The 26,152-nt window shown below is 41.8% G+C and overlaps 1 protein-coding gene across 1 annotated transcript; it reads right to left on the bottom strand.

Moving 5' to 3' along the window:
• Positions 1 to 2,134: 2,134 nt before the first annotated feature.
• Positions 2,135 to 26,120, bottom strand: rftn1a (raftlin, lipid raft linker 1a). Its single transcript, XM_038724563.1, has 10 exons — positions 25,217 to 26,120; positions 18,895 to 19,046; positions 11,986 to 12,169; positions 9,494 to 9,602; positions 6,175 to 6,955; positions 5,863 to 6,066; positions 4,018 to 4,127; positions 3,684 to 3,787; positions 3,188 to 3,263; positions 2,135 to 2,877 (listed from the first exon to the last, which is right to left on the bottom strand). The coding sequence occupies exons 2-10, from the start codon at positions 19,040 to 19,042 to the stop codon at positions 2,458 to 2,460; spliced, it is 2,136 nt and encodes a 711-aa protein (XP_038580491.1). The 5' UTR covers positions 19,043 to 19,046; positions 25,217 to 26,120; the 3' UTR covers positions 2,135 to 2,457.
• Between the last annotated feature and the right edge of the window lie 32 nt (positions 26,121 to 26,152).

The following is a 26,152-nucleotide window of genomic DNA, read 5'->3' as shown; positions in this document are numbered from 1 at the left end:
TTTAATGTGAGTGCTCAAATACTTGAGGAAATTCACCTCCGATCCCTGCTGCTGTGAACTGTGCCTGTGACAGACATCTGGGACCGCCCGCTCTTCAGCTAGCAGCTGATTCACAAAGAAAAAAAGAGATGAGTTTTATTTATTATAATTTAAAAAGGACTGTAAAATCTTAACTTTGGCAAGAAGCGTTTCAGCTCCCTGCCTTGCTGAATATTGCAACAAACCTGCAACTCCAGTGTCTGCTTAAAGTGTATGATTCACACATTGTGACAAGAAGTTAACGTCTCATTTCGATCAATCTCATTTCCAGTGTGTATTTGCATGAATGGTGTTCTGTTTAAACAAATTAATAGATATGCTAGCGTTACCCCAAATTTACCCCTAAATGTTTACCCACTCCCTATACCTATTGTCTCAAAGTAACTTCACATTTTTGGAAATACACTTATTCACTTCCTTGTAAAGAGTTAGATGAGGTCAATACCCCTCTTGTACCTGTTAGCTAAACATAAAGCTACAGCTGCTTAGCTTAACTTAGCATAAAGACTGAATTAGAGGGAAACAGCCAACATGGCTGTTTATTTTCCAAATTGTCAAACTATTGCTCTAAAGTCCCTAGGATATAAAGGATCAGTGCCAGTAATAGCAATCTATACTTTTATTTTACATGGTACATGTTGTACCTGTTCATCAAATACCTCTGCTAATTTAATAATTTGTGTTCTTAGAAGTGTTATACTATTTGTGTATATATACTTATAACTCAGAGCTATTTATTTGCGGAACTGAAGATTTTAGAGTTGTTTGCCTGATCATTTTTAGTCACATGCGAAATTTACACATGTATTTTTAGAGTCAAAAACAGTCTCCCACATATTGGCCAGTGGCCTGTTTTACTCACTCTCACAGTTACATGCATACACAGCACATATCCCAAATACACACTTCCACATACCCAAACTGTTTCTCAACCCGAGGTGGAGCGAGTATCCCATGGTGCACTGTAATGGAACCTCCAGGTGGTCTCTGGTCGGCTTGGATCACTGAACATCCCCCTGAGATGGTTGCAAGCTTCTTCTTCTTGTCTCAGTAGGGGGGGTTGCACTGTCAAAACTCATTTTCGAGTTGTTTCTGTGTTCCTCATGAGGAAATTGTGTATCCTGGTAAAATGAGATTAAACAGGAATAAAGGAGTCTGTTTTCCACCACTTTATTGACCTCCGCTTTTCTATAAAGACTTACATGTCACACTACTTACACACAACATGATGTGGTCCCAGAAATAATTAATAAATTGTTGATTTCTAATTTACACATTTTCTGATGATGAAAGGTCTGCTCTTTTCACTTGCTTCTTGTAGAATCTAACCAAACAGACACATTTTTGTTTGAATCAGCCAGATTTGTCTCTGAAATGTCTGCTACCACTCAGTTACAGTGGAGGTAAATAGACATTTGTGATGCTCCCAGCATTGGAAAAAATTGCATTAAAAAATGACCAAAAAAGTGTCTTTCCAGAAGCAATGTTCCAGTTACTCTGGATAACAGACAGACCTCGAAGTAATCAGTTTCCATAGGAACGGTTTTCTACTGTAGAAATATACTCAAGAAAACAGTCGTCCATGTGTTGTGTGTGTTATGTGGGGTATCCGGGAGATTGCTTCTGGAAAGAAATGTTTTAGTTTTGATTTTTTTTTATGTAATGAGCAACACAAACAAAATTCCTTTCACCTACATTGTGTTAAGTTGAAGAAATCTAAGATGGAAGTCTCAAAACCTGACCAAAAGACTTGACTACAGTTAAGTGACAGAATCTTTTTTTTTTTTTTTGTAATTTACATGAACTGAACCTTTAACTTTAGGCCTAGTAAAATGTGCCATCTAACATCTCAATGCAGTGTAGAGCCTAACCGATACCCAAAAGAGAATTTTAAGAACTATATATCGGTCGATATATCGTTTGCAGTGTACTACACACCAAATTTCCCCCTCTTGTTTCTATCTTAAATTATATACTTTACATATAAAAATACAGCAAACCCAGTGAAATCAGTTGTCCCTTTTTTAAACAGTCCTATTACAAGAAAGTAGTAAAATACAACAATGGGCAAGAAAATAATACTTAAGGCTTGGACTGGAGGTTGTACTCCATAGCCTGGTACGGTTTAATTTCATATAAGGATACATCAAATAGCAACACTGACCCAAAGCAGAGAACTGCACAATACTTTCCCATTTATGGGAGCTACAACCTCAAAAACTCAGTGTTTACGCCGTAAACAGCAGACTGAAGCAAAACATGATGACTAGTAACAGTATGACTGGCTACATCTGGTTCGTCCGCAGAGGAACTAAAAATCCAGATCAACAAAATGTTATTTAAAAGGCTTTTTTTTTTTTTTTCCTCCAAGTGCTAAAAAGGTCTCAGCTCCCACATGCCTGCTTTGTGCCCAATGTGTCAACAGACACCGGAAAACAGCTGCTGTTTGATCCTCTCTTCTGTCTTCACCTCCTCCTTGACCCCTCCATCATCTCTCTGACACACATCTGTCCATCTCACCAACTTCTCCTGCTTGGACAGTGGGATCTCATCAATGTCGGTTTCCTCTTCCTGCTCTTCAACAGAAGCCTTGCTCCCCGATAGGAATGAGACGTCCTTTTGATGCCGTGCATCCTCTTCACTCTCCTCACGGCCTTCCTGAAGGCTCACTCCTTCGCTCTTTCCCCTGTCCCTGCTCTTCCTCCCCTCTGCCTCTTCTGTGTTTTTTCGTAACCTGTCCATCTCTGTCTCCATCACAGGGGACCTGTTCTCGCTCTCATCTTGCATATCTCCAGTAGATTTTTTCTTTGCCTTGCTACGACCCCTGAGGTTCAGCATCTGAAACCAAATAGATGTGTTTGAGACAGTTTTGGGCTTTGTGCAGTGTATTTTTCTTTCCATCTCTCCAGACACCTGACAAACCACAACAAAGCCTCTTTCATTGACGCCTCTCTCCTGTACAGTTTGAGGATGACTGTTTGCCTATTATTAGACTTTTCCTGAGCTGGTTTATATTTGCTGTACATCCCATATTTAGTAACATGACTTTTTAATGGAACCTTCTGTGACATAAAGTCACGTATCCTAAAGGCACAACAGACACAAGTGACAGATTTGCTGCGAAGATGGAAGACAAGGCGGAACAAACCTTGAAGTCTTTTCTCTTGCGTTGCAAAATGGGTCTCTGAAGGAAGAGGATCTGCTTGGTCGACAGACTCCCGTCACTGCAGAAAGAAGAGAGCAGCACTTTTACCACTGTTACCTGTTATAATCTGAGGAGCTTGCATATCACTACATGGATTGAAATCCAGTTTCTGTTCACTGCGGTTGGCAAAGTGACAGGTTACAAGACAACAGCACATCAGCGACTGTGTTTTTGTTCGCAGCGCCGACAGACTTCAAAAGCAGTTTCATGTTGAGAGGAGCATATGATCATGATTTGTCAGATCTCGAACCATCTGTCATGTGTATCTAAACTACGCTGTCAGCCCTAATCCCAAAAAAATGAGACAGGCATTGTAATTAGTCTTACTTTGTGATTTTAGCTTAGTTATTCAAAGTGACTGAATGTAAAGTAAAAAAAAGAGTTTAGTAGAGATGTGAGTTTATGGTTGCAACGGTGTTATCTTGGTAGTGAACTGTACCTGTTGGTCTTGACAATTGGTGTGGGTAACACACACATCAGCTTCCATCCATACTGAGCCAGAGACTGGAGCAAGGGGATGTAGTCTGTCTTCACCACAACACCCTGGAAAAGAGACAGAATATCGCTTAGACGTATACGGTCCAAACGCACACAAGGAAAACTGCACAAACACATTACAGCACAAGTGCAGGTAGGCACATTTAAGCTCGGCACGCTACTTTCCATCATCTCCACTCTTATGTAATGTTTGACAGAAGGCAGCTTAAGTCTTCAGTCACAAAGAATTTCTCAAAGTGCACATCTTCTCCAGAGTATTAAAAACTCAGACCCACATCAACAACGGTCCATTGCTCAACCACGATGGCGTCGTAGGAAGTGTTTGTGGTTTCCTCTGCGGAGCTCTGGAAGATGAACACACTATCCACGGATGAAACCCCATTGTCTGGAGAAACAGGACAAATTACAGACTGAGTCAGATAAACAGAGAAGATTGTATGTGATTCAGACAGGAGTCACAAGCTCATCTCCACACTCTCACTATTGATCCCCTGCTCTCTTTGGCTTAAGCCTACTTATTCCATGGGTGACTGAACAGTGACTTATGCCGTAAGCCACAGACTTACGGCACGTAACTCCATGCATATCATCCAGCAAGATCTACAGCCTGAGAAGCCTTTTCCTCTTGAAATGAACCAGTGAAAATTCTTAAGTTAAAGTCAGGAGGTAAAGTGAAACATTTGCTTTAAAGCTGCAGTAATCTGCGCTTGAAGTGGGCGGGAACAATACTGGGACTTTACATTTTTTTTCTTTGGTGTGCCGTGACTTTTTCTTGCGCACCAGCACATCTCAGAAGCTGACGGTACTATTTTCTGCCACCTCCATATCAGGTTATCTGGGCAATTCACAATGGCTCTACATAAACTACATTGCCCAGGGGGCACTATGTGACGCTCACCTGTTCCCATTCTCACCACTCTGTTGGTAGCTAGTCCAAGTAACATTACATCAACCTTACAAGCCTGGCTCCAAAAGGGCACAAGGAGAACACGAGTCAATCACGAGATGATGGCACAACAGAGCTGTGCTGATCGTTTGTGTGACACACTAAAAGTAGAGAAAAAAATAATGTATCCTGGGCTTCTGCCGATCGTACAAGGAACGACCTTATGGGGTGCCTTTTGTTGAAACGTGTTCAACTTTTTAGAAAGCCAATGAGCTCAATGTCCAGTCACAGCCTAGATGGGGCAGGACATTAAAAAAAGGTTGACATGCTACAGTGAACTCTCAAATGTTAAACTCATTATTATGCATGAATAGTTGTGATTATTAAGTTAGTACTTAGTATTAACAGTGGACAAACTACTCAGATAGGTTGTGGATAGTGCATCTGCAGTGTGAAAATAACAGATGTGAATAAGGGGAGTACTGGGACAACAATTTTTATATTAACAATAGATTAAGTAACTGTGAAAGTGGTAACCCATGGTGATGACAAATGAATGCTGCGTTGCTCTGTATCTGCTGGATGTGTAAATAGACAACTGTCTGCTAACACATCGTCCATATTAACCTTATAATGTGTCAATGTTGCGTTTATAGCTTATTGCTCTGGCCATATCTATTGAAGTTTATACAACAAGACAATTTTATTTTGGCGGGTAAGGGGTTTGTGTTGTGGTATTAGGGGATTTTTACTTTAAGCTGATTGGCTTAGACATCATGGCACATTTTTAACATGTAGCTCAGTCACAGCAGGATTTCATAAAAAATGTAGGCCAAAATCAATGTATTTAAATGTGGATTGCTGCAATCAGTGGATTTGAAATTGATTTGTGAGGTGTTTTTTTATGTAGGGTTTAATGTTGATGAACTCCGACTATCAAATTTGCCCCACTGACTAATGCAATCCATCTCGAAAGTGATCACTTTTGAAGGAATCGGAAAATCAAAAATGGATGAAGCCCTCATGTTAGCGGTATCCAAGTTTCCATCATGAGTGAGGATGCAAGAATCAGTGCCTTGGCACTCTGCTGCCTAGATAAAACACTTCTTAGGTACATTTGCACACCTTTTACAAATTTTGCATACTCGGTAATGTTTATGTCTGACTGTAGGGTGAATGTGCTTCTTAAATGACATAATCAGAAATAGTTCGTTGCTATAGCCATGAAACATACCGTTATCATCTCCAATATGGAAGAACCCGTCAATGAGATGCGCGCCACTGGTGAAATGCTGTGTCATGTGGTCAAGCCAGTGTGTGTCAACTTCTGTGACTAGCCCTGCTTCCTTTTGTACTTGCAGTGGCACCCTGAGTGAGTAGAACCTCAGAGAAGTGTTCAGATCCCCTGTGTGATTGTATAAGGCAAAGAGCTGCATCCCTGCAGGCACACAAAAAGAAAAGGAAAATGGACAATTGGACAAATAGAGTTTTGCATGATGATGATTTGTCCATTGTCGCCACTACAAACAGGAAACAGGTTACTTACTAGCCTGCGCTGGTGGTGAAGTTGAATTCTCATCTTTCTCTGAACTCTTGAGCCGGATATGGTTGTTGTTGTTGTGTGTCGTCACCCTGCTTTCCCCGTCTGTACAGGTAGAGTTGGACTTTCTTTCATGGTTTCGATCCAGTTCTGGAGAGCTGAGCCAGCTGTCGGAGCTTGAACTTTGTCTATCTCTCTGGTTGGAAAGGTTAAAATGTTTCTCTGTGGATTCTTTGAGGTCTGGTAGTTGGTCCCTCTGCTGTCTGATTATACCTGCAGCTTCTGGAGGGCTGGGACACAGCTGGTTCCCTTGGGCTTCTGCTGGGCTTTGATGTGGACACCCAAGAACTGTATCTCTCCTGGGTTTGCTGTGATCTTGAGGTTGGTTTGTAGATTCTAGTGACTCTTTGAGGCTGATCTGTAAGGTCTGGATTTGCTCACTGGACTCTTGTTGGTTAAGCTCTGTACTCTGGATGGGTTTCAGAGGACTGAAGTCTGGTTCTCTTGGCACCAAAGGCTTGTGGTCCTGTGTGTTATGTTCTGCGCTTTCATGATCTAACTCTTGAGGTTCAGAGTGGTTATGGTCAGATTCTATGTCATTATGATGTGGTTCTGTAGGATCTGTTGGGCTGGTGTTGGCACTAAACGGGTGTCGATGAATGGGTGAAGGGCTTGAATGTAAAGAGGACAGCTCCTCAGGATCCCAGTGCCCCAAGAAACAGGGTCCTCCGCCTGGCTGCTGGAGAAAGCCCACAAACATCACCCCTTGCTCTGCTACATCCTGGATCTATAGGGGTGACATGCACACACATTGTTAATATCCGTAAACACCTATATTATTAGAATACATTAGAGTGACGCATAAATATAAAGGATGTCATTCACAGCGCCACAAATAAATTTGCAGTCTCTTCTTCTGTTCTCAGACAAACAAAGCCTCATTTACACACAAACAAAGGCTGACGTACGCAGAGCAGATTTTCTGCAAAATAACAACCTACCTAATCATCTGCAAAGATCAAATATTCAAATGACAAAAGGACCTCATTATCTCAATGCATCCGTGTGTGTACGTGTGTGCGTGTGTGCGTGTCGCCCTCTCTCCCACGGAGCTCTGGTGGTTAATTGTCAGTTGATATTTGGGCTGACAGTTTTAGACAGACTCAACGGGAGAGAAATCAGATTGCAAACTACCACCAAACAATAATGAGACACATCTTCCCCTATTACCCACTACTTTTGACACTTCACTCATCCATACACACTCATCATATATATATAAAGAGTCTCTCTATTACCATCCAACACACTAGCAATTACACACATACTCACACTGTTTTATCTGATGAGTATGTCCGAGGACAGATTGAGAGTGGGTGGGATAGTGAGTGGTAGGGAAATTAGAAGTACAGGATTTCAGAACTGAACGCACGCACGCACGCACGCACCAGCCTGTCACTGTCTGCCCGGTGCTGCTCCTGGGTTCTTATCTCTAACTCTCTCTGGCAGTTTGTGATCTGATTGGTTATTCATGTCACGCTGCTGAAGCCTATCACATTATACTCAGTGATGTGCATTTCCATCCAATCAGGTTTCCCTTTGTGCTCTATGGGTGTTCAGATGCAAATCTATTCAATAGAGCACATTTTCATTTCCCATTGTGGGACTGCTGGCAAATTCATGAGCAGGGAGAGTAAAAGTGAGTTTCACAGCTGATAAATGCCAGTGATGACGCTGTGGTTGGCAGGGTATCACAGGGTTAAGGTCTCACTATAGTTCATCATAACTTCTGTAACCTTCCATTTATTATATACTGTAGCTCCTCCTTCTGTTTCCTAGTTACACTAAGAAGTCTTACACTCTGAGCAGTGTCACAGGAGATGCAACTAGTGGGAATCCGGTGATGTTAAAAAAATCCTTCCAATCAGGTAAATTTGCAATATTTGAAATGGAAAACCTCTAATCAGATTTGCTCCATTTGAATTGGACAAGCGCTGCATGTCAGGACCAGAGGCAGGGTTACCATATGGCGCAGACAGCCAATTATAGGCAGTTGCCTGTAGCCTTTGGAGCCCCGTAATGTTTCTTTCACTGTCACAGTAGTGCTGCGCCAACATGAAAGGCACACATGAAAACAATGTAACAAGTAGGGAGACAGAGAAGGAGGGAGGGGTGGATTGTTAAAGAGTACTCCACCGATTTAGCATTGCACTCTTTTAACATTGTCAAAACCCTGTCACTCATGACATTGGAAAAAAAAAAAAAAGTATCAAAATCAACACAGCCAAACTAGATACTGTTTTTATTCCACACATATCTTCCTTGTCAAAACCAGCCACCTATAATACCCATAATGCAACTTTACCACCGACAGTTCAGCAATCTAGCCTCAGTCTGGGGGCCACAAAAGGGGTTGAAACTTTTTCACATTTGTAGTAGTACCCCCAAAGACCTGTAAACGGTGGTCTTTGCAGTAATTTTAATTAATTAATCAATTTTAGCATGTTCATGCCATTATCAATCATAGTATTAAATGGACTTAGTAGTATTAAGTTCCACCATGGTATGGTACATTGTAGTGTACACACATGACCATAATCAACAGTAGACATGTAGCATTTTCCAACATGAGTTGGCACTGGCTCCTATAAATCTGGATTTTGATTTTAGAACTTCTACTATTCTGGTTAGCTGCCTTTTGCTATTTTATTTGAAAGATATCGCACAGTTCAATTTTCTTATGCCATTTTGAAAAACCTGGGCATGCCTGTGCAAAACTAATAAAAATGGTTTAAAGAACAACTGGCAGCCAACTCAACTTTTAATGCCACCCTGACATATGTTACCTTATAAAACTGATTCCAATTGCAGTGAATTATACACATTTTAAATTTGGAAAAAAAGAGAGCACTGGTATCAGATCTGCACCTGCAGATACCCAGAGCTGAGTTATCTGATCTGTGCATACCTAACACTCCCACCGGATTAAACAAATAACAAGAATAAATTTAAAATATTTTTCTCATTCTGCTTTCCTATAAAACATTCAATTCCCTTCAGTTAGATTTGTTGTTGCATGTTTTCACTAGAAGGCATTCTAAAAATGTTTAGCCCCGACCTTGCGTAGGTGCCTTAAAGCCATATAGTGCACAAAGAGCCTATTTGACCTACCCTGGAAAAAAATAGAAACATAACTTGTAGAACATTGATTGAGAAATACAAGAGCAAACATTGTTCTTATCGCAAGCTTCAGGCATTTCTATTTGAAGACAACGAGTGAATCAACAAGCTTTGTTGGCATGATTGCACTCCCCCTTGAACTCACCCTCTTGACATAGCTCTGGATCACTTCTGGGTCAGCCACCTGGTGACCTGCCACACACACATCTGTCTCTAGACGATGTCTTCCCCACCTCAGTTGGCTCTTCTCTGAACTACAGTGTGAGAAATGAAAGAATTTAAACAAATATCCACCATAAAGCATCAATCATGTCATTTAGTTCAGTTCAATTCTGCTTTTATGAACCAGAAAATGGAAAATGTTCTCGTACTGTTATAATATTACCCTGGACTGTTTCCTTTAGGTTCGTTTCCTGTCCATTATCACCAGAGCAGTTCCATCACCCAGTAACATTACAGTCTAAACGACTCTATAGATTCTGGCAGACATGCACACAGCAGAAAAATAATGTCAATTCTGGTACAGGATGAATTTTCCATTTAAGGAGCCCACCTTCACTGAAATCACAATACACTTATTAGACAGAGAAAGAAACTGAATTTCCTCCCGCTCCCACTGCAAGAAGCCATCATAAAAGGAGTATTCAGATACGCCTCTTCAGATTTGGATTGAGGTCAGTGGGAAGGCCGTGGTTATATCTTGTGCTCTGAGGCGTGAGTGACATTCTCAGCTAGATTTGAAACAGTAGTTCTATCAGATTATTTTTTCTTTCATTTTTAGGGGTTTTTGATGAAAAGGGGATGGCTGTGATGGGGACATTAAAGGCGGAGTAAAGGGGACGAAGGGGGGTGTGGAGGACAAAAGAAAGGGGGGGGGGCGGTCATCACTGAAGTAAGCAGATGAAAGGATGGAGAGATGCTTTCTCTCTTTCAGCGTGCCGTTCCCCTCTGGTGAGAGCTGGTGATGCAATCAGCCGTCTCCACGGTGACAGGTGCCAGGAAGCAGCAGGACCACTTGGCAGGAGGGGCATCAAAGGAGCAGCCTGGCACCTGCCTGTGCACTAGAGTGTGCGTGTTTGTGTGTGAGTGAGTGAGTGTGTATACAATACGCTATTCCTTGAATTCACATGAAAAACAGACAGAACACAAGAGGATGCTCCAAACTGTAGGCTAAGCAACGTAATTCCTTTAATTATGAAGAGTACTGACAACTAAATGGAAGGTTACATGCAAGTGTGGTTGTCTGAATGAGAAGACACAAACACTGATTCACAGGGATCCCCATCTCTATACAAGAGATACATTTCGTCATCCAAATTATCATTAAGTTCTTCTAAGATGAGTGTGGATCATTTCACGTTTTATAGATCACTCAGTGTTTTGGAAATGTCAGAAAATAAGTGTTTTAGAATTGGTGTATAAAGTGCTAGAATAAATACTAGGATATAAGATCCCTAGGAGTTGTAGGGTACGTTATCCCTTTAATCTGAAAAATGAATGGCAAATAAACAGACTAAGAGTCCACAGCCATGGACAGGCTATACTTTTTTGCTTTAAGCTAAATGCTAACGTCAGCATGCTAACATTCCCACAATGACAATAACGTGCTAATGTTTATCTGATATAATGATTAGCATGTTAGTATGCTAACATTTGCTAATTAGCACTAAACACAAACTATAGCTGAGTCTGATGGGACTGAACGTCATTAATAAGAACTATTTGGCCATAAACCAAATAATTGTATTTCATAATTGACATTTTGACCAGATGATGGCGCTACATAAAATGGGATCACAAAAGTTATTACAATTCATCCTGATAGGGAAACGAATGTCTATACCAAATTTTGTGCCATTTCAACTGGTAGATCTTCATCAAGCATAGTTATTAATCCAAGCAACTCTGTGTTACTGTGTTATCAGAACACAACTGAACGCAGAACTGCCATCTTATGATGATGTCTGTGCGTGATTGCATGGCAGGTCAGGGGCAGGTCAATTTGGCTTTGAGCCAAAAAAACTAAACGAAGAATGGAGAACAAAGGAGATAGGCATTCTTTCGATAGCTGGAACATAGCCTACTGTGTACTGTATAGCTTCATCTGGTTTGAGAGGCTGCATTGTTTTCAATTACTTTTAATAACCAGTAATAAGTAAAGTAATATTAATTCTTCAAAAGTAATAGTAAGTAAAAAGTAATGCATTATAATTCCTGAATAACTTGTCTTACCCTTGATAGTTTATAGCATAAATATATCTATATGATTTATAGTGTCATCAAAGAATAACTGGGTTACACAGTATAGTATTATCATGTATAGTCAAAAGTGAAAGAATTGGGACAGAGAAGCTAAAGTTAGACAATTTTTGTGGCTGACTCATCTGCAATTAATTTTACATCAAGAGAAGGAGGTGAGGTGCAGAATTTTGCTTGTGATAATGGGTCTCAATTGGCTTGAATGTCAAGACAATGAAGTCGCAAAAAAGCTGCTACTTTCTAACTGCTGTCTATTTCTGGCTGCAATCATCTCATTAATCTTACTAAATCTGCTACATAAATCATTACAGTCAAAACTGTTTTATTCTATAAAGGTGCGGCTAATGTTGAAGACAAGGGTGTGTTTAGTTTGTGTACCTGGGCGTCTCTCGGACCAGCACAGCCCTGTGGAGCTGGCGTTGAATATGCGCGTGACGAGGGCCGCAGGGATGGACAAATGGGTGGACGGCGACCAGGACAAAGCCCTGAGCGTAGAGTTCCCTGACCTGAACTGGTAGCTCTCTGACCGAGGAGAGACAAAGCACCGATGACACTGGCACCTCTGGAGGGAGGAGAACAGGTGAGAGGGGAGGGAGGAAAACAAGGTTAGACAAGAAGAGGTAATGGAGAAATGGTCAACACAGGTTGCAAATGAGGCAGGGAAAAGTAGTAGGTGGTTTTAAAGTGGATAATAGCTGGAATAAAGAGGAAGAGAGAAGAAAAAAAGAGGGGGAAAGAGAAAGGGGAAAGGATGTGAAGAAACAAAGACAGAGCATGTTTCATTATGATAATTCCCACTGAACGACACCACATGGCATCTTCATGCTAAATGTGAAACTAATTACACCAGAACTATTAGCCTCTGTTGTCCTCACTGTCACCAGGAGCCTGGCTTCTAGAAAACACACACATGCAGACAAACACAAGTGTATGCCCCAAAGTCTTTTGAACACACATTCATGCACATCACACACACACTTTAACAGTAGGATATAGTCAGAAATGCACACACATACATCAAAAGGTTGGAGAAAAATACTATCACATTGCCCGCTTGTGCGTAGCAGCTATCGCTAACACAAAGTTCCCTTATTACCAAATAGAATAGAAAGAAACCCCTTTACTTCAGTGTAAATGGTTAGTGGAGCTTATCGTATGGAAGCTAACTGTCATGGCAAATCCGCCAGGGAGAACGCAGTGTTTGCGAGGACCACCCTCTCGGGGTCGGTGCATTGTAGTAAAGCCCTCTCTCTGTTCACGGGCTTTTAAGGGAACATGTGCATGTACGGCTGTGTGTTTCTGTATCGCAGAGTGAAGCCAGGTGTGTGAGAGAGAGGGGGGCATGGAAAAAGATGAGAGAAGAAAAGGGAGACAGAAAGAGATAGGCAGTTAGCAGAGCAGTATTGAAAGAGGGACAGAGAGAGCAGAGAGAGGGAGAGATATGAGGCTGTCTGTTTGTGCCTGAATGCTTGTCATCCTTTCCCATTCAATCTCATTTGCATGGGTCTGGAGAAGAGAAAATAACCTGAATAAATTAACTAGACACACAAGCACACACAGGGAAAAAAAAAAAGATGCGCAAGCCATCTCATTTTCAATTTGTTCTCCATCATCTGGCGTGTTCACACATACATACACACATATGAGAAGCTGGCCAGCATGTTAGGATACTAGCACATGAACACACATTTTCTCCCATCTCAGTCAAACAATGGGAGAAAAAAACCCTCAAGAAAATCCTACCATCACATCAGCTTGGCTTGGAACCACAAGAGCCTTTCATCAAGCAAACATTTAAACGGGTGTCTGTGGGGACTTATCAAAAGCAGTACAGTGATGATGATAATAATACCAGCTGGAGACAGGAGTGGGGTGAAGGGGGGATAACAACGATCCTGTCATCGTAAACAGTCATTAGCCGTCATTAGCTCTGCACGGCTGGCACTCACCCACCGACGAGACGCAGGCAAGGCATCGCAGCTAATTCAGGCAAGGCATACAGAAGTTATTAGGGTGTTATGCAGCGCTTTAGGCTGGGAAGCGACTTCATTTATACTGTCTGCCACTGTGGGATTTAAAGGGAGGCTGCAATTCCGCTCCAGAATGGGAACATGGGAACACGGCTCAGGGCAGAAAAGCCGGGTGGAGTTTTATAGTGCCAGCTAGTGAGGGCAGGGAAGTGTAATGTTAGCGAAAGAGTTTGTGTGTGTGCCCTTGTATGTTTAAGGGAGTTGGAGATGTGTGATGGAGTGATTGTTTCTGTGGGTCTGTGAGGAGAAGAATAAGAAGTGGAAGTGTACGTGAGCACACATGTGAGGAGATACAGTACATATGAAAGGGGGAGCATTTGCATCCACACATGCACGTACAAGTGTTTGAAAGCGAGATCCGGCACGCGCATCCAAATGGTGCACACGTTTCGCACACGTAAGACGCGGCTGAGCCGCTGTACAGCTATTGATCTCCGCTCTGCTATTTCCGTTTCGACCCCAAGCTTTGACCACACTGTGTGTCGTGAGCGACGCCTCACTTTCTGACCCTGGATTTGACAAGCTGTATTCGTGTGAGTTACCCCCTTCCTGTAGCTGGTTGAAAGGGCTTATTAATTCCTAGTACAAATCCCTGAATTTCTGTTTGTGATTATAAAGCATATTTTGTGGTGCCACGTGTGCCAAAGTATCTCTGCAAGTGTGTATGGGCCATCTTTTTGGCGTGTGTGTGTGTGTGTATGCGCACAAGAAAGGAAGAGTTTGCACTAAGCCTGCTAGGTGATGCATGGGGATTACTACTAACAGCCACCCTCAAGGCTTATCCCTCTGCTTGCTGGAGGTTCACGTTTATTTAAATAGCCTTCTAATGACTTTCAGAGGTTTTAGGCGAGGATATGTGCCAAAACAGTGACTATAAAATAATCAGCTTCCTGGAGCAAGGAGCTCCCCACTGTTTTGGGAATGCAGCCGCCGGCTCTGACAGTTGTTGGTCAGCATCTGAGCTTTGTCAAATGGGGCCTGATCTCCTCAGAATGCCCGCTTTACAGGAAATGTCTGAGAAAGAGTGTGCCGGGTTCACAGGAATGGTTGACAAGTAGAAGCAGGGGGGTTTGCTGTGGTTAGAACACAGTGTGGCACTTAAGGCGCATACAGTACCATGCACTTGTGATGCTGTGAATCTTTGCTAGTATTCCAGCGAGCCCTTTTGCCAATAACACTGAAACAGCATAAAGGAACTACCCCAAAAAATGGTTTAAGCTATGTTCAGATCCGATTTTTCAACAATTTTTCATTAAAAAAATGTTTATGCATTTACCTGGTCAGGCAGCAAAGATCTTTCAAAGTGATGGATTTGTGCTTCGTCTGCAGTCTGAGCCAAATACATCACACACAGATTCTGATAGCAAAAATGTCGCACATAAGGCAGAGGGAATGTATATCACTCTTTGTCAACTGAGGGAATATCTATCATAACATTCAGGTGTAGATCATGTACACACAGAAATGTATATAAATACACACACACACACACACACACACACACACACACACACACCAAAATAAACTAACCCACAGGTATACAGTAGCACGGCAAAAAGCCACACTAACACACAAACACTGCTGCTGAGCATTAGATACATGTTGTAAGTTTTAATGAGCCGAGTGGGTCTCCGTCTCTGCAGGGCGACAGAAAGTCATCAGCTGAGTTCAGCTCCTCACTGTCTGCTCCAGAGACCAGCGTTAGTCACACAGCATCACACCTAACTTACTTCCTCACACATCCTCGGATCCCTGACTCCCGCTCGCTCATTCTCACACCTCTAACTCTCTTTTCTCTCAAGACTCCGCTTCCCTCCTCGCTCCAGACCTGACAAACGCTCTCTGTATCACTCGTTTCCTAATGTGCTGTTCATTCTCTCAACCTCTGTTCTGTTACACCTCCTTGACTTTATTCTGCCTCCCTTCTATTTTGCTTTTTCCTCTCCACTCTAGCTCGTGTTCATCTTCTCCCGCTTCTACTGCTCATTATCGGAGTACAGCTTCGGCACAAAAAGGATGCTGTGTTAAAATGTCACACCCAGCTGTTATATTTCATACTCTACATTCATGCTGGTGTGTCAAGGTAACGGGGATAATGAAGATCATAGCACTTTTTGTAAAGGTGGGTGATGTGTCAAGGTACAGCAGATTGCTGATAAGAGAGTAATAGTAATAAGACTTTAGTAGAGTAAGACATTGGTTTTAGGTCATATGATGAGATGGAGCTGAAAATCTAATAAATGGTCTGTGTGAAGCATAGGCCAAATGCCTGAAACATTGAACATAATCCTCCTCATCCTCCCTGGATTCACCACAGGGTTGCTATGACCCAGCATGAGCAAGTTGTTGCTTAGTCACATAGAAATATTTTTCAGCCAAAGCACTGCTGCGGTTAGAGCAAGGCTCATAAACAAACACTATATTATCAGCCGCTTCTGGTGAGTTTCATCACTCAGTAGTCAAAGGTCAAGTTAGAAACCACACTGCACTCATCATTCTGAACATTAAGCTCCTCTTCCTGAGAACATCACTTAGTTTAATAAACGGCCTCTTAGTCTCACATATCTCAGAGGGGCTCCAGCAAAGATATTTGTTTTTCATTACTGTGTAGGAGTCGTCAAGTCACGCTCAGGGAAATATTATTATTAATGGAGGCCAAATTAAATTACAGCATGGATTTGACCGTGGCTTTCCTCAATGTCATGGACTGACATACAGATTCCTCTATCTGCCTCCTACATAGACACACACACGGACAATTGCACAAATACAAATAAATCCTCTTTGCTGGGAATGAGGTCTCTCAATCTCCACAAACAATCAGATAATCCTTCAGGAATCCTTCACTTCTCTTGGTCTCTCGGTCACAAATGGAGAGCGAGAGAGAGAGATGGAGAGCGTCAGGCATACACCCACTCACAACCACGCACAATCAATTCAGAGTAGCTGCGTCTATCCTTAAATAGACTATACTCATCTTAAGCAGCTCAGGTGGCGTCACTGAATTTACCATATAAATGACCTGCCTGCCAGTTGAAAGATAACACTAACTCTGTTGACTAAGTCCTATAAAGTGTTTTGTGTGGGCTTGAATGAGCTGCCATTGCTGTTTGTATGAACTGTGTGTGTGTGGTCTTTCTGTATCTATCTGTGGTGCTGCTGCTGCTGCCCATGTGATTAGACAATTTATCTGCTACTGCCTTTAGCAATGAGAAAGACGAGCAATCCTCATGTCTATTGTCTGTTTTGGTCACCACCAGCATTTTGCGTTGCCAGATCTCTCTCAGCCAACACTACGGCCTCACTCATTTGCCAAACATAACAGGGCTGGCTGAAAATGAAGCCGACTGGCAACCAGACCACTGCCACTCAGCTGTGGCATTCTGCCTGCTGTCTGTTACAGTGTTGTATTGGAAACTCCTCGAAAAAAGAACTTCAGTAAACTACTTGCACCTGCTTCGGCTTGTTGGGGGATATAGTGCACAGTGCAGGCTTGTAGAAACATTTAGCCAAAAGGGAAAAAAAGAGATGTTTTTTAAAATATCTGCTTTAACACTATCTGTGTCTCCTCCTCGCCTCCCTTTTCCCCCACTCCGTCCCTTCCTTCTATCTCTTCACAGTCCACATCAACACAATGGCAGAATTAGTATTTTTAGAAACCAGACGCCTCTAGAGGATTCTCATCAAACATTCTCAAGACGCTGCAAGCATGCACACACACAACACACACACACACACATTATCAGACACACCATTTTTCATTTTCACAAACAGATACACACACACCCCCAAGACAGTGTGCAAACACACATCAGCTTTACTATATAGTCATTGTGCGAGGGAGAGGCAGGGGGAAGTTGGAGGGCATGGCTACAGCGTGCACAACATAGCTGAATCTGAGAATTAGAGAACTCTTTGAACTTCCTGCAACGGGAGCCGCACAAAGACACAACTTCAGCTCATAAGCCACTTTTCGCCCTCAAGATAGTTACAGTAAGAAAAGAAAAACACACAGTTCTGGCAGAGTTGCTGACCTAAACATTTCATTTAACTGGTTAAAAGTTGGAATAGCAACTGTGGCTATTTTATGAGTGGAACACACACAAACACTGTAGCCGGAGTTCAGGATGACAAAGCAGAGCCGGGTTTAACAGAAAACTTACGTAAACAATTATACTAAATTGTACTAAAAGTACAGGTGCTCAGTAAAAAGAATTCCTTTGGATTACAACCAAATGTGAAAGACACATTCCTTGGAGCCTGTTCCCCCATCCAAAGTGAAACTGGGACAAATATGAATCAGATCTGAATGAAGACTGCCTGCTACATCTGATGGCCAAGATTTGTTTTCATAAGAGCTGCATCTGAAGTCACCTCCCCTTTCACTCATTTATTCACTGTTCCCTACAGTACACAGTGGGCACTCAGTAAGGTACTCTACTGTGAGTGATGTCAGACACTTATGAATCATAATGTTTTAGGAGTAAAAAAGAAGTACTGAATTGTGGGACTTTTTGGGATAAAGAGAATAGGATAATAGGATTGTAAAGGAACATTTGACCATATGCCCTAGTGTTTTTCAAGTTTCACAATAATAAAACATTTATCTGGCCCCTGTTGTAGCTAAAGAAGCTAGTTTAGAATAGCTAGGAATAAAGCTAACCTATGGGTAACTTTCTGAAAGTAAAAAGAAAACATAAACCTGTCTCTGCACAATATGTGAGTTGAGTCTAAATTGCGTTAAATGACACACAAAAGGAAAAAAAGGCATGTGATAGCACAGAAATGACTTAAGACATCACCGTGTTATTCATATGCCAGACCTGGCGGATATCTGCACTCTACAGAGTGCACTTTTCTAGTTACTTATTGTTATTGATACAGAGCAACATAATCATTCATTTAAGGTCTTGTTTCTGGCCACCAGCAAATGTAAGCCTAATATTCATTTGCCTTTTAGCCCAACTATAAAGTTGACATTTTGGAGGTTGTCATTCTATATTAAGTTTAGGTTTAAACAAAATGCTTAAATTGCTATAGTGCCATCATTAATGTTTGTGTCCATAACTCAAGTAACACGTGAGTATTTCAAGTATGCAACTGTGGGAGAAGTCCAGTCAAGTCACATGAAGTACACGTCTCACTAGGTTTCACATGCCCAGCCCAAAAAAGGTCAAAGGAAATATGTTGCACATGGGGGTATGCTCACAGGAGAGCTGTTACACAGACATGATTATGTGGATCATTTTATCCATACCTTCTTTCCCCAACAGGAAATCCAGGAAGTGGTAGGTGTAAGCCACACCCACTTTAGTCTCCACCTGAGGCCTTCGAAGGGTAGAGTAGATATTGCCCGGGCTTCGCCTCTCTTCTGCCTTCCGCAACTTAGGAAGCCTACACCCCATGTCTCTGTGATAGAGAAGAAAAGAGCATAAAAAAAAACTTTAAAAAGATGGGAGATGAAAAGAGAAAAAAAAGAGAGGGTGCTATCAAAGACTCAAGTGAGAGACATGGGATTGAAAGAGTTTCTAAATATACAGAACACATTAGCACTTCCAATAGTTTGTGTGATAGTCACACTCAAGTCTACATGCTCGCTCGGCTGCGGGAAATAATGTATCTAACTCTCTTTAACACACACACACACACACACACACACACACACTCCTGGCAATAATACTGAAATATGAAAGTGTCAGCCATTACTTGCTTGGTGGGCATCTCCTAATCAAATAGGGCTGATTGGGAGCGACATGTTTGATAAGAATGAATTAAAGCAGAAATGAGACTGATTTCCTGCCCTGTCAAGCAAAGCGACATGAGACTAGATAGACGGCGAGAGGAGAGGAAAGGAGAGGTGTTAAGCATGTTGTACTGCTAACCAATTTATATGTTGATCCAAGGGTAGCCTTGAAGCACAAAGAAATCTGTCTTATTTTAATACTTTTGCAGATTGTGTAAGGACTAGTAGATAGGACCAGTAGATAGCTTGCAATTATCTACCCTCAAGGGTAGATATTTGCAAGCACAATTTGGAGAAAGCCTGAAATATTTTTAAATTCGTCCTCTCCTTAATTTCAACAGGCATTTCAGACCCTGAGTTGCATAAAAAGAAAAACAAGTGTGACAAACAACAAGTGAGGTGGCTTTTAAGCCAAATGATTGGGAATTGGAAGTAGAGAAACGGGTGGAGGGAGTGAAAAGAGAGGGGTAAAAGGACAAGAGAAAGAGGGTGTGGTCAAATGTTGTCAAGCTAATCTGATGTGACAGTGTCGCTACCCTCCAACCATTACCACAGTTACGCTTAATATCCCTGTCTGCCATGGCTTGTAAGAGCCACACATGCATCTGCATGTCTTTGTGTGTGAGTGTTAATGCGTGTGTGCATACGTCTTCCCCAAAGGCAGGTCTATATCTATATCTCTGTATCTGTTTAGGGAGTGTGGAGAATGACACAGTAACTCCCATTGGGCCAAGTGCACAGGCATTAACTCGGCTAATGATCCTAACAGACTACATTAAGCCTGTGTGTGCGTGTTTGGTGACTTACAGCTTTGACTGCATGGTGCATGCATTTCGAAAGGTTACAAAAGGCAGCATCTTTCGATATATTTTCATACCTCATCTGTCTTGAGACAGTTCACTCTGTCATTTTAAATTTTGCAAGGAGCAAGCAATTAAGAGTCATTATTCTTTCAATAAAACATGCTCTTTCATAACGAGGACAAACGAGGAGAGACAGAGGGGTGTCGCTTTGGGAGAAGGAGAGAGAGAGAAACAGTTTATCTTATTTCCCCTCTCTTCTTCCTTCTTCTATCTTTCCCTCTCCTCCTAACATGTCTGTTCTCCTCTTAAACTCTCACGCCATTAGCACTTCTTAATGTGTCTCGCTTCGGATTTCTACAAAACTGTCTCTCCCCTCATCTGACCCATGCCTTAATCACCTCTTTCTCTCTGGCCTCTTCTCTGCTTCTGTCCGCCATCCTTGATTAGGACAACTCCCTTCTTTCTATTGGTACAATGGTCTTGATTAGTCTGACAATGAAATATTCATTTTTGTCATTCTCTCTTTTTGTGCCCATCTGATTACAAGATCTCCCAACCTACCCCGTTTCATTATCATCAGTCATTCTTGACTTTCACTACATCCGTCCACTTTTGTTTTCTCAACTTCCCTCCAGTCTTGCTGCTTGAATCCGTTCCACCAAACTCTACTCTCCATCTCCATCTTTATCGTTCCTGTCATTACATTATAATGTTACATTACGCCCTTCCGCACTCCTTACCTACAGTCCCTCAAACCCTCTCCGTCCATCCAGTTCTTCTGTCTAATGGCTCAATGAGTTTTCAGAGCTGAAGTGCTCCCCCGCTGAGCCTCTTACAGTAAGTCCTGTTAAACTATTACAATGTCTCCAGACAGACAGACAGCCAAGTCGGCCCTGGGTTATGACTAAGTTAGACCATGCAGATCCACTCCCACATATCTTCCCTCCAGGGCTGTGCTTTAATAAACTCTGTCTGCAACAGGGACAAAGGGCAGGTTAATGTTGGAAGGATGTTTAGCAGGCTTCATCTATGGCTAGTTAGTGGAAAAGGGGTCAATGGTGAAGCATAGGACAGAAGAGAAATGTGTGGTCAAAATACAATAATGATGAGAAGCATATAGGGAAAGGCAGAAATGTCTGTGGAGAGACAATTGCATCCTTCAAGCAGTGAGTCTTTCCTTAGATCCACTTGTCAACTTCCTCACACGTTTTGTTATGCTGTAGTATTTTAATACAATATTTACCCTATGGCAATGCAAATTCTCTTAATTAAAAAACAATTAATTCATTGTCCTTATTTGCCTTTACGCATAATGCACTATGCGGTGCTAAAGAAAGCATAACAATTTGGAACAATTTGCTTACTATTTTGTCTTTGTCTGTTTATCTTGGTCTTGACTGGCCTACAGCCCTACAATCTGATCCAACATCTCATCATCCTTTTCATTGCACACTGATGGTTCCATTTGAAAACAAAGGCCTCCTGCTTTAACAGATGAACTCCATCTGTGTGGTTTAGATACAGATTTCTGTAATTGGATGCAACGTCGAATGAAAAAACAAGGTGGTTGTAGTACCAGAGAAACTCCAGCGCCTTCAAGACTTGAGGCCTTTTTCCAACATATGAGGCCTTTTCTCTACATGTTGACTTCAAACAGAATCTCTCAGTTGCTCTCACACAAACAAACAGGCAGATAAAGGCCTTGACAGCAAAGAACATCCATTAAACAGAGAGAGACGGGGGGAGAGAGACAGATAAAAGAAGTGAAAAACGAGAGAATGGAGTGAAGAGGAAGACAGTCAGGGAGTAGCAGAGGGCTTCTCATTAGACAATCTCTTGTAACGGAGGGTTTTGAAATGACAGCGGATTTATGTGAGAGCATAATCCATCTGCGCTATGCCACTGCTCTGCAACCTCCCCGTGCCACTCAGGGGGGGATATCTGCTTTCCAAGAAGCAGAATTCATCCGTTGCAGAGGGAGAGCTACAGGCGGGCACAGGCTTGGGAAAATAATAATAAATATAGACAGAACTAAATAGTGCCAAAATTAAAATTCCCACTGAGCACTTTATATTGTCCCAGGCATTGTTTTTAAAACAACAACAACAGTGCATATGATAAATATATATTTAAACTCACTACTGTGCTGACAAGCTACAAGTAGCAACAGCTGTTATGGTGACAAATAAGTAAGCAATAATGCACGATGAGGTCTGAATACAAGGAAATAACGTATAGGGTGAAATCCATTACGTTCTATGTCAGGACACTTCAGATTTCATCATCCCAATTTTACAAATTTGCCAAAAGAAAGAAAATTAAGCTTCATTAAGTCATCTAATGTTTAAACATTGTTTGAAGTTAGTGTAAGTAATGTCACTTTCACCTGTGATTTAACTGGTCACTCAGCCTAGTGCAACTACTGATGCCAAGGTTACATTCCGCTGACTATACCATGAGCACTGAATAAGAAGGATGACTAAACTGTAAGTAAATTTGAGGTGTCCTGAATATGGCCAAATGCTGAAATTTTACAACAATTCAAACAATAGAACAGGTAACAGTAAAAAAAAAAAATTGACAAGAACCCTTAAATCTGTTTTTTGCGAGTGAGATTCTGTAAGCAACATTTTACGATTGAAAAATAAATTCATCAGTTCTCTCTGGTGGACATACTTGAATGAAGACAGTGTTTCTAAATCTCTAACATACGGTATCTATAATGTTTCTGTACAGTTTCTTTATGTTTATAAGCTGCTATACACCAATACTGGCGTATCTGCAATAATCCAATCATGGCCAATATACTGAACGATTTAAGGGTCTAGCTCTTGTCCCAATATAACATTTTAACTGCTAGCCAATCAGTTACGTTATAAGTGCGATAATGCACTTTGAAGCATCCTACGATAATGGGCTCTGCTGAGAAAATGCTTGTAGTGCATTGCCGCTTACATGTGTGTCTCCACAACACTGTCTTCTATGAATTATGTTCATAGCAAATCTGCATTAGCATTTAAAGTATAGGTAAGTATTGGTATAGGTACCAATGCAAGGTCAGATCAGAGTGAATAGGTGTATAAGCACTGAAATTCTCAAATTTATAGCACTGGCGTGTTAATTATTTAACCATTTCCCTAATGATTCTCTAACCAAAACCAAGTGGTCGTAGTAGCCTACTCTTAAGACCTTAACCAGTTTAGTTGCCACACACAGGTGGCAATTTCTTTCAATACAAACATTTTGTCTTAACGTTGAAGAGGCCAGGGGTTATAGATATTTTACTATTTCAGTGTCTCGAGGCCAAGAATTTCTAGCCTCACTGATGACTACATCTGTGTGTATGCCAACTGAGGAAGAGTATTTCTTTTTGCTGCATGTAATATAAAGCAGTTGCTGGTTGTGTTCATTTTTGCACCTGATCCACTAAACTGATTTATTGCAAGTATCAGCAAACAAATCTGTCACTGCTGGCTTCCAGTCTCCTTTATTACTTTATGGCCTGCTTGTAAGCCATAATTCCTACTGCTTGTGAGTGTGATGTCTATGCAAGGAATTTCTGGCCTATTAACAATGTTTGACTCTGAATTAACTCACTTTTTATAGAAGCATGGTTGTTTGACAACAAAAACAAAGAGGTATGGCAATGAAAACTGTTATTAGTAAGATCTTGTCTCATATTGTGTGCGTTCCACTGAATTTCAAAATTAGAGGTGACAGACTGAATCCTGGGGAGTGGGCTTCACTCCCGCAGGGTTGGAGGGCCACTCAGTTTCTATCCAAGGATGGGGTGTGCTGATGATGGGGAAAGCAAAGAGAAAGCAAGAACAGTCTGTTTAGAAAGAGAGGAGGAGGGGGCAATAGAGACAGACAGAGAAAGCAAGGAGGATGGACAGAGAGCAGACTGGGAGCATGTCAAGTTACCTGGAGGGAGGTGTGATTCCCCAAAGCAACAAAGTAATCACCTCAAACAGTGTTTTAATGAGGCTGCATGGGGAGGATAAAAACAAATTATGACATTGATGTATGATCTGTCGGGCAAATCCTTACACAGCCTATTTTGCTCTATAAAAAACAATTTATTAACAAAAGAAGACTGTTGACTGTTTGGACTGGGGGCATCCATTCACTAAACCCCAAGGCAGGCTCTTAAGGTACTTGAATCCATCATTTAACATTTTGGACTTGGAGTAAGAATAACTGATGAATTGTAAAATTGCAGCCTACTGTTTGCATTACCAGTGTGATAAACTGGATGTCACTCACTAATGAGTGCTTTTTCAAATAAATTCTCAAGCTATATGGTGAGCACATGTGACTAATTGATGCCCCCTGCTTTTTGTGGGTGCACCCTGGCTTGAAATTACATGTTTATGGTTTCCCCCCGCCCTCCCCCCGATTCTTTGGTGCGTTCAAACTCAACCCCACACACAAACACACACACGCACCCAACACGTGGCTAGGTGATGCTGCCCGTTAACGCCGGTAGTTTAGTCAACGGGAAATGATACATGACAGCTCGTTTATGCACCAAATCTTTATCCTACACACGCACGCGCACACCGACCCCCTCTTCCATCTGCGCTCGGCACATTTACTCCGTCACGCATATCTTTAGTTCACTTCAACCTGTGACAGTGAGCAGGGCGTGGGATTATTCATTTCGTTCCGCCACGAAAACAAATGGCACACAACGTCACACAAATCAAATGACTGGCAGAATGTCCTCCAAGAGGATTTGGCTCTGTCATACAAGTGTTTTATTGTGAAAGGTCCACGAACTTAATTTTAGAAGGGCATTTCCGCCTCTACAAGTCGTAAACTCTCCTTAAAGTTTTTTTTTTCCAAAGCTGCAAAACCTTATATTCCAGAGAGAAAACTCACATGCCGCAATAAGGAGGACAAATAATGTTATGTGGTTTAGTTTTAGTCACTCATATATAGCCAATAATCATCGAAATGTCAACAAAATATTTATAATAATGTTCTATTTTGTTATAGAAATAAATAAAACAGCCAAGAGTTATACTCACCAATGAAGTGGTTCTCAGGCTGGCCAAAGTGATAGCCGGAGTAAAAAGCTTCCTCGCACTCGAGGCTGTCGATGTGCGTCCCTCCTCTCTGTAACGTCTTTTTACCGTCTGTCTCTGTCACGGCTCAGATGAACTGCGATCCAATGGGACGAAAACATGGATCTTCCATTTAGAAACTACAACCGACCGTTGCTGAATCTCACGGGCTGCTTATGATAAACACTCCGTCTACCTCTCCCGTCACCAGCGCGTGTGAAGAGGAGGGAAAGAGAGGGCGCGTTACACACATCCCCCTCTCCTCCCCGTTGTCTCTCACACGCTGCTCTCCAGGTTGGATCCTCTGAAAACACTATGGGAAACAATATAAATCCTAGTGTAGACTTAAATTAAAAATTACCCCAGTGACCGTTAACTGCCTAGGAACATGACAGCAGACACATGAACATGGATACAAACTACTAAGTTTCCAGATGTTTCTGCCCCAGTAGCAAGCTTTTTGGTCACATGTGGATCACCTATCAAGGTTATGGAGGTTAGAGGTTTTTGTTTTTTAAGGGTCTCCTTTGGAAAATTCATATTTTATAAGAAGCGATCCAGACTTATCCATAATTCAGAGTCGTCTGACTGGGGGGTAGGTGGGCTGGGCTGGTGGGTGGTCATGGGCTGGACAGGGCACCCTGGGGAGCCCAGACACACCATCAGACTGTGACAAAAACAAAATGGTCTGTGACCAAGAGATGATGGGCCTGTTGCCAGGGAAGACAGGGAATCCAACCCTGACTGAAAAGCAGCAGCCACTGACAGGCTTTGGGAGGCTGGGAGCAGCAGAGATGGGCATATTGCAGCTTGAAAGCTCCACTCCAACATCATCTCCTGCTACCTAAAAGCCTGAAACATGAAGCAAGTTTTCAAATAAATACCTCTAAAAAAAGTGTT

The sequence above is a fragment of the Micropterus salmoides genome, unplaced genomic scaffold (genome assembly GCF_014851395.1).
Source record: "Micropterus salmoides isolate LMB-PRFRI ecotype aquatic unplaced genomic scaffold, ASM1485139v1 Ms_hic_scaffold_17, whole genome shotgun sequence".
Taxonomy (NCBI): Eukaryota; Metazoa; Chordata; class Actinopteri; order Centrarchiformes; family Centrarchidae; genus Micropterus; species Micropterus salmoides.
This window is presented reverse-complemented; position numbering and strand designations above follow the sequence as displayed.